Source organism: Gigantopelta aegis, chromosome 5 (genome assembly GCF_016097555.1).
Source record: "Gigantopelta aegis isolate Gae_Host chromosome 5, Gae_host_genome, whole genome shotgun sequence".
Classification (NCBI taxonomy): Eukaryota; Metazoa; Mollusca; class Gastropoda; order Neomphalida; family Peltospiridae; genus Gigantopelta; species Gigantopelta aegis.
Window position 1 is genome coordinate 13,382,938 of NC_054703.1, and position 10,000 is coordinate 13,392,937.

Below are 10,000 nucleotides of genomic sequence, written 5' to 3' on the forward strand. Positions count from 1 at the left end.
GAATGTCCCTTTAATACAAGATCAATCGGGCGCTGTCGTTTGCTAGACTGGTCTTTCGTTGCGCTTAACGTTTAACAGGTTATGGTACGATAGAATGGGAACCAGTAAACTTGTTCTATACCACACGGCTGTCTAAACTGGAAATTGTGTCTTAAGAACCTAAAACAACAGTTTCATAAAAACGCAAAACTTTCAGCTGTTTTTCAGAATCCCAAAACAATCAACTGTTTCTTAGAATCCCAAAACAAACAACTGTTTCTTAGAATCCCCCCACAAGCCTGTTTCTTAGAAATCTGAAACAATCAACTTAGGTTTAGAAACTTGAAACATCTACCTGTTTCTTAGAAACATTAAACAACCAACTGTTTCTTATAAATTTGAAACAAGCAACTGGTTTTTTTTTATAAACCTGAAACAAACCTACTGTTTCTCAGAAACCAGAAACAACCAACTGTTTCTTACAAACAAGAAACGACTAATTGTGTTGAATCACGTTCATATTTTACATGATGACTGATATTGTGTGGAGGGAATGTACACCCAAAGGAGATTCGTCTTTAAAAGAACAAACTGAAAATGCTCAAACATATTTCGTTCTTTTGTCCATTTAAAGTAACCCGCACTTTAATGGTCACACACTTCAAGCATCGGAGCTGTGTTGCCTCTCCTCTATCAAGTGATGGATTTGACAACTGGAACTGTTTCATGCACGTAAGCGGGATCGATCGCGTAGTCTGTAGGCCCCATACATGTAGTTGAGTTCAAGAGCATCTTTTATTATGGATGCCTCAATAGCTCAGAGCGCATCGTGGTTAGTCTTGTAATTTGCGGGCGATTCGGTGCCACAGGTTCGAGTCCCAACAACGGCATGGGGCAATTTGTGAGGCCAGAAAAGATTTAATTATCCCCTGCGCCAGTGCGTTAATATCTATGTATGTAACTGATAACCTCGACGTACATACAATATATAGATATTCATACATACATACATACATACATACATACAATCCGGAAGACTGAGGTAATTAGTTTAGTTTAGGTGGCTGCAAATTAGTTTCCAAAATGTTTACTCTTTTCACCTATGAGTAATACAAAATTGAAGAAAATTACATTGATAAGAGTTTTAGGGTCAACTTTTTTTTTCTAGGTAAGGTCGGGTTTTTGGAAACATATATTGTTTCTTACGCCTTATGAAACAGTTTATATGAAGTCCTGGTTTCTATTGCAGACACATAAAGCTGGAAGCAGAGTTGTCGGAGATGAATTGGAGAGCGAAATATGTCGACATCTTATTTATAAAGTCCTGTTTTCTATTGTAGACACATCAAACTAGAAGCAGAGTGGTCGGAGATGAATTGGAGAGTGAAATATGTCGACATCTTATTTATAAAGTCCTGTTTTCTATTGCAGACACATAAAGCTGGAAGCAGAGTTGTCGGAGATGAATTGGAGAGTGAAATGTGTCGACATCTTATTTATAAAGTCCTGTTTTCTATTGTAGACACATAAAACTGGAAGCAGAGTTGTCGGAGATGAATTGGAGAGTGAAATGTATCGACATCTTATTTATAAAGTTCTGTTTTCTATTGTAGACACATAAAGCTGGAAGCAGAGTTGTCGGAGATGAATTGGAGAGTGAAATGTATCGACATCTTATTTATAAAGTCCTGTTTTCTATTGCAGACACATAAAGCTGGAAGCAGAGTTGTCGGAGATGAATTGGAGAGTGAAATGTGTCGACATCTTATTTATTAAGTCCTGTTTTCTATTGTAGACACATAAAGCTGGAAGCTGAGTTGTCGGAGATGAATTGGAGAGTGAAATGGGACGATATCTTATTCAGCTCGCCTGAAAGAAACGTGATGTTGGAGAGGCAGGGGAGTGGAAAGAAAATATCTCGGGTAACGCGATCCGTAGTTTGGTATCTATAATATAACTCCCAAAGCCTTTTAAAAAAAGAAGATTTAGATCGTTCTGATCATTTCTCTTTCGATCTGCACCGTCGACAACCTTCTTTGTACTTATCCAATGCCGCACGTCGCAAGGATCTATTTGTGCTGAGGTCCAGTCGACTATTGTACACACATCGTGCTAAATATTGCACACTAAGATTAATTCCATAAAATACAACTGCAATGGATACCGCCATTTTCGTTACGAACAATAGAACTGTCTATATACTCGACGGCCGTGTATTTATCCTAAGCTGATGAGGGCTGGCTATCTACACGGGTTATACTAGTTCTGAATAAAAAGACAGTGGTGAACAGGGCAGCGTGCTAGAACTAACGTTAACATAACACAAAAACAATTAATTAAAAGTCGAAGTTTTAAAGAAATCCACAATTTAGTGGTGTTTCTGTGATCAATTATACTTGAAAATCGATCTGCTGGACTTCAGTGAAGTGATGATAGATTATAAGTTCCAACAGTTTGAATGATGGAACTGATGTAAATATGTTCGGATTGGGGCTCGTTTTCATGTATATGTAAAGAAAACGGATAATAAATAGGTATTAAATGTAAAATTAACTCGTTGTAGTATTTCCCGATGAGCCTCATCATGAGGTGCATAGTTTTGGTAAAGAGAATACTACGTGAGTGGTTGTTGGATACCATTTTAAACAACGAGTTGTAAGATAAATATTACATTTAAAACGATGAATACAAATTTAGAACGTGAGGAAGAGAGGAATCCAATACATCCTTCGCATGACCTACATAGACTTCAAAAGACTTGATGGGTCATTCGTGGATCATTTTATTTTCTAATTTAAAAAAACAACAAAAAAACAACACAGTTAGTAACTACAACTTGAGCGTGGAGATTTGGAATTGTGCAGCGGTCTCTCTCTCTCTCTCTCTCTCTCTCTCTCTCTCTCTCTCTCTCTCTCTCTCTCTCTCTCTCTCTCTCTCTCTCATATATATATATATATATATATATATATATATATATATATATATATAAAGATGTATAATATAAATATTAAGATATGTAAAGATATATAATATAAATATTAAGAATGTGTTCAAATATTTAGTCTACAAGCCTTTTATAACACAAAATGACCTCATATTGTTGTCCGTTTCATTACAGAAATGCTCTCTGATCAGTACAGCGTCTGGCGACACCATTGCGGCTTTCGGCGATTCGACCAGCAAACAGCTGTTCACAAAAACAGGTTATTACAAGGTAAGAAATACATCCTAATTACATTTATTATTTGTTTTTGATGTTAACTTTTTAATCCGTAAAATAAATCAATAGACAGACAGATACTAGAAACTGAGGTTTCGCCATTTTATTATTCATCTCTGTGATTTGTGTGTAATATACTCATATTATATATGCATTATATTGCGTGCCATTATATGATATCATTTATTGATAATGTGTCTTCAAGAACCATTGATTTATTTGCGTATAAACTACCTACATATCTACACATCAAACGGAGTCTGTATTTAATTGCGCAGGTTTGGAAAATCGTTCAGTCTGTGTTAATATAAAACTTGTTTCATTTTATCTTTCAGAATGCCATCATCGCCATCAAGTCCATACATCGATCCAGTTTTACCATCAGCAAGCCTTTACTTCTTAACATAAAACGGGTTGGTAATGTTTGCCATCAAAGGGACACACACTAGTTCTTAAACAGTCATAGTTTCTCCTATTAGTGACGTTTATCATCACAGAAATAAAACATTAGTTATATTTTATTCTTTAGATCATCCATGTGTAATAATCCTGGTGTTTCAAATAATAAAAAATGAATTTTTCATATTTTACAAAACGCACGTGCGTCTGAGACGTACCGGATATGGAGTCGAGTTCTAGTTTGTCTTTTAAGAATATTTCGCCGTTTTAACATCACAGACTCGTTGTGTCACTATATTGTAACTTTATCCAAATGTGATACAGATTTGTAGATAAACTAAACTTAGTGTCCAAACTAGTGTCTGCGACACCAATAGAGGACATTGGTTTATTAATTATCGGCTATTGGATGCCACACTTTTGGTAATTTTGACATGTAGTCTTAGAAGAGAGGAAACCCGTCACATTTTGTCCATTAGTAGAAAGGGATGTTTTATAGGTACCATCCCGCAGACAGAACAGCATTTGACACATCAGCCATGGTGTATTGGCTGGAACGAGGTGGGAAACGTATAAGTTCTCACTACACAGATCACTTCCGGGTGAGAAATCATTGATTATAGTCCACAATAGTGCTTAATTGTGTCACATGTTATGGTTCACATATTCACTTCTAGGAAATGGTGAAGAATTAAAACAATATGCATGGTAAGCATTCTGGCTGTATTTTGCCCATGGTATATTGTAATATTGTGCATTGACCTTTTGGGACATAGGTGTATAGCGCAAGAGACAGCCGGAGTGAATCGGTTAATGAACCACCTGTTTGGACCGGTACTTCAGCCAGATGAGGTCATATAGCCACAAACGGAGACTGAAATGTTCTCAATTTTTTAGTGAAAATAAATGCTTATATAATGTATGTTCGCCATGGTGTATATTGTTAGAGCCGACGAGAACCCGTTCTATTGGCAATCTTCATTTCAAGTTGGACAATTTAACAATCTGTGTAGTGAGATCTAACACGAACAGTTCGACCAGCAAATCCTCAGCAGTGGATGGCTGACATTAGGCGTGTTACATGTGCTAAACAGGAAACATGTAATCTGTTATTTTCCATTTAGCATTCGACAATCTCCGTTGTATTCCGCCTGAATACTGTATTGTCTTGTCTTGTCTTATAAAATATGCTGATACATGTTACACCTGTATTATTTTTTTGGTTTCCAGGTTAGGGATCTACAGAATGATCACGTGGTCAGGTTTATAGGCGCGTGCATTGACCCGCCAAATCAGTGTATATTGACAGAATACTGTCCTAAAGGAAGTTTACAGGTAAGTTTAGAAAGAAATGTTTTATTTAACGACGCACTCAACACATATTTATTACGGTTATATGGCGTCGAACATATGGTTAAGGACCACACAGATATTAAGAGAGGAAACCCGCTGTCGCCACTTCATGGGCTACTCTTTCCGATTAGCAGCAAGGGATCTTTTATATGCACCATCCCTCAGACAGGATAGCACATACCACGGCCTTTGTTATACCAGTCGTGGTGCACTGGCTGTGACGAGATATAGCCCAATGGGCCCACCGACGGGGATCGATCCCAGACCGACCGCGCATCGAGCGAGCGCTGTACCACTGAGCTACGTCCCGCCCCTAGGTAAGTTTAAAAAACTGAAATTGAACATTGAAATTAATATCTACGTATCTGTTTCACTCTTTTGTCGCGCATGTAAGTGTTTCAATTGTTTAAGGTTCATGGAACTTACCTCTGTTGTTAAGAGTTGAAGATAAAGTTTGTTTTGTTCAACGACACCACTAGAGCACATCGATGTCTTAGAGAAGAAACTCGCTACATTTGGTTTCCATTAGTAGCAAGCATTTACCATAGTTTCGACACCCAATAGCCGCTGTATTGTTCGTGCTGGGGTGTCGTTAAACATTCATTCATTCATTACTTAGTAGCAAGGGATCTTTTATATGCACCGTCCCACGGATAGGACAGCACATACCACGACCTTTGATATATTAGTCGTGGTGCACTGGCTGGAACGAGACATAGCCCATTGAACCCACTGACGGGGATCGAACCAAGACCAACCACGCATCAAATGAATGCTTTACCACTGGGCTACACCTCGCCCCCTCTCTATTGCCTAAGTTTATTTCGAGGGGTCCAAGAAGGGAAGCAACTCTAATTAAACTTCAGAAAACGGGCAACACAATGCATGATATAACATTCAGTTCCAGATGCAGACATCCACCATATATTTACCCCCCCCCCCCCCCCCCCCCCAATCAACTGAAGATTCAAGCAGGACTGTCTTGGGCACAGTCTGCAAGATTCTTCGATTGATGTGCCCAAGACAGGGGAGTTGGTGGGGTAGTAACGATTTTTGTTTGAATTATAACTTTTTTTTTTAATGCATCATAACGAATTTACAATTATAATTTAAAATTTTCGCTTTTTTTTAATTGTTTGCTTCAGGCCTAAATATGAAATGAATTAGTCGCAAATAGAGCGGGCAGAGTTTGTAGAAAGGTTGCCAGAGTTAGTATTAACTGTAAGTTAATATCACCTCTCTTCAACAACACATATAAATAAGCCTTACGGTCAAAGCAGATCTGATTCCAACAAAGGAAAAGAAAAGAAAAGAAAAAGAGCGCTAGATTTTTAATAGACCTAGTGTCGTGTTCATCAAGTTAGACCCTAGAAATTCCATTTTATTTCATTAACAACTATTTAACTGTTGTTGTTTTTTGTAAGTACACAGGGAAACAAACACCATCCCCAAACCCACTGGGCTATTTCTTGTTCCAGCTAGTGAACCACGACTGGTATATCAAAGGCCGTGGTATGTACTACCCTGTCTGTGGGATGGTGCATATAAAAGATCCCTTGCTGCTAATCGAAAAGAGTAGCCATTGGGTCCATTGGGCTATTTCTTCGTTCCAGCCAGTGCTCCACAACTGGTGTAACAAAGGTCGTGGTATGTACTATTCTGTCTGTCGGATAGTGCAAATAAAAGATCCCTTGCTGCTAATCGAAAAGAATTGGCGACAGCGGGTTTCCTCTCTCAATATCTGTGTGGTCCTTAACCATATGTCTGACGCCATATAACCGTAAATAAAACGTGTTGAGTGCGTCGTTAAATAAAACATGTATTTCTTTCTTTCTTTCTTTCCACCACCAAAACTATTTACATATTTCCATCATCTGAACTGGAGGAACAGTTACAGTTAACATTTTCCCACACAATCGATTATCGATTTTTATAACCGATGATCACATCGGTAGAGCCAAATCGATCAATTTTCGATTATAATCGATAATCGGGAGATCACTAATTATTATTATTATATTATTGTTGTTGTTGTCGAAGTATATTTGTTGTCTATACACAAGGTGAGACGTAAACAAAGAATGTGTATGCCTCTCTGTGTAAAAAAAGAAGTTTGTTTTGTTTAACGACACCACTGGAGCACATTGATTAATTAATCATCGGTTATTGAATGTCAAGCATTTGGTAATTTTGACTCGTAGTCATCAGAGGAAACCCGCTACCTTTTTCCTCATGCAGCAAGGGATCTTTTATATGCACTTTCCCACAGACAGGAAAGAACATACCACGGCCTTTGACCAATTGTGGTGCACTAATTGGAACAAGAAAAACCCCAATCAGCTGAAAGGATCCACTGAGGTGGTTCGATCGCGCGACGCAAGTACCTCAAGCGAGCACTAAACCGATTGCGCTAAAGCCCCGTATCTGTGTGTACTATTACATGTTGTTCTAAATACTAATCTTTGCTTATTCATGTCTTATTCAGGATGTCTTGGAGAATGAACAGATAAAGCTGGACTGGATGTTCCGATATTCTATTATGCAAGATATTGTCAGAGTGAGTTATTTTCTCTTCAATAAAATGTAAATATATTGACCAATAACCCCACTCAATTCACCCAAAACAAAACACACACACACAAAACATTCGAACACTACAAGTTTGTGTCTGATTTTAATTAGATTAAATATGCAAATGTCATGGAATAAATCCTCATTGTATAAATTGCCATATTTAATATTAATTAAAACAGAAAATCACTTCAACTTCTTTTAAATATGGTGTAGCTTCAAATCACAAAATGTCAGCATTGTTCAATTATGACATACCACTAAACCATATTGTAAGGCAGTGATACCCCCCCCCCCCCCCCCCCCCCAACAGTCCTCAACCCTGACATTGGTATTGTCTGGGAGTAAGAGATATATATTTTTTTAATCGTAATATATGTAATCATGTAAACAATGCAACAAAAATAATACATGTGTTGGCTTGAAATCACAAAATGTCTAGCTGTTGTAATTGTTCTATTATTTCGAATCACAAAACCATATTGTAAGGCAGTATTTCAAAGCTCTTCAACACTGATATATATTATTGTCAATGTTGGGGGATCAATAATTGATAAAACGTGTTTATCTAATAAATTCGTATTGTATGTATATAATATACTATACGTATTATTTAAATGTTGTTTTCGAAAACAACAAGTAATTAAAACGAAACAAACAAATATGTAAAACAATACATTTTAATTTTGTTTTCCACCACACGATTCTTTTGTAACTTTTTAAAATTATATTTACGAGTTAAGATTTTTACTAGTATGCATATCATTTTCTTACATCCCCGTTGGTGAGAACATCATACGTTATTTTTGATAAGACATAGTTTTTTTTAAGGTTTTTTAAAAAGATTTATTGCCCCCAGAACATAGGCAGTGAATAGGTTGGGGAGCCGTGGTCACTGCCTTACAAAGTACATATTTAAACAATAGTATCTAAACAAAATATGCTATTTAAATATGTTAATGCTTTCTATGATATTTATATGACGGAAAGAGAGAGAGAGAGAGAGAGAGAGAGAGAGAGAGAGAGAGAGAGAGAGAGAGAGAGAGAGAGAGAGAGAGAGAAGGGTGTATAAAAAAAGTTGTGGGGATATTGAGAGAGTATTAGAGAATGGCATTTTAATTAGTACTCTATTTCCAAGTGAACTTTCAAAGCATTATTATTTATAACACATAGTTGTTTACACATGTACGTGTGTTAACAATTTCAAGACATACGACTGGCTGCTCCTAGGTGATGACCAAGTCACCAATGTCATACGTCCAATAAAAAAACACACGGCGGAAATCGAATACTGTGACATATAATTAACCTGACAATCATGTGTTTGTGACGCGTAAGTCAGCTACAAGTGCAAAAGGTTGTAGATATCTTTTAGTCGACAAAGATGTTAAAATTTGCTTAAAACCTGGTTTTTGAGGATATGTAAGAAATAGAAAATGCATTCGTGATTCTTAGATACCATTTATCTCACAACTCGTTGTTTAAAAACGGATTAAACTCTCTTTCGCTTGTTAGATACAGTTTAAAACAACTCGTGAGATAAATGGTCATGTATTATTCTCTATATACAGCATACATAATATCATTTTTGTAGTAGTGTGCCTACCGCTAATATTAATATTATTTACCGATCATACCATCAGGTGATTCGTTGTTTCTTTACAGGGGATGGCCTACCTTCACAACAGTGATATCCGTAGCCATGGCAACCTCAAGAGCACAAACTGTGTAGTAGACAGTCGATTTGTCGTCAAGGTGACCGACTTCGGTCTCCATTATTTCAGAGAGAAACACGAATCCATGGAGGATGTCAACACATTTGCATACTATTCTAGTAAGTAGTGTACGGTAATGTGCGCTAATGTACAGTAATGTCTGTTTTATGTATGTTACAGTCGCAGACCCTAGTTTCAACCCGTGAAAATGGACATTGAGTTTAGTTAATCTAATAATATATGTCAATTTACAACAGAGTGAAACAAGATTCTATGATGTTGAAATAGTGGCGTAACCAGGGGTGGGTGGGTACCTTTACAAAAAACAAAAAAACAAAAAAAACAAAAACATTATCGCCGACCCATCCCTTAGTCTCAATTTATAAAAGGACTATCTTGATTTTTCCTATTTTTAGAACCCTATCTTACCTTAACATGTTTGAAATATAATACATTACACGAACAAATACATTTGACATGACCTTTGGCTATTTTTTTTTTATCTCACTGCCCCCTTTCCTTTCTCTCCTTTCGTTTCTTCCCGATCTGGCAACTTCTCCTATCTTTCAACTTCTTTCGCTGTCCACCTCCACATCCCAGTCCTTGTATCTCTGACCGTGACATGTGCTTGTCTCTTGTGACTATCCGTGCCACACACCTGCCATGTCCCATCAGCTTTTAGCTGAGGGCTTAGTTTGACCACTTCGGAGAGTGTTCAGTAGTTACTTCTGGCATTGTTAAGAGGCACTTGTAACCACCTACT

General features: G+C 37.2%; 1 protein-coding gene across 1 annotated transcript in view; it reads left to right on the forward strand.

Moving 5' to 3' along the window:
• The window catches only part of LOC121373655 (atrial natriuretic peptide receptor 1-like), a 72,021-nt gene that overhangs the window by 38,783 nt on the left and 23,238 nt on the right, over nucleotides 1-10,000 (forward strand). Inside the window, exons 9-14 of the mRNA XM_041500367.1 lie at nucleotides 1,775-1,901; nucleotides 3,098-3,193; nucleotides 3,535-3,612; nucleotides 4,829-4,933; nucleotides 7,437-7,508; nucleotides 9,188-9,356. Of these exons, the coding sequence (XP_041356301.1) occupies nucleotides 1,775-1,901; nucleotides 3,098-3,193; nucleotides 3,535-3,612; nucleotides 4,829-4,933; nucleotides 7,437-7,508; nucleotides 9,188-9,356 (647 nt within the window). The remainder of the gene's footprint in view (nucleotides 1-1,774; nucleotides 1,902-3,097; nucleotides 3,194-3,534; nucleotides 3,613-4,828; nucleotides 4,934-7,436; nucleotides 7,509-9,187; nucleotides 9,357-10,000) is intronic.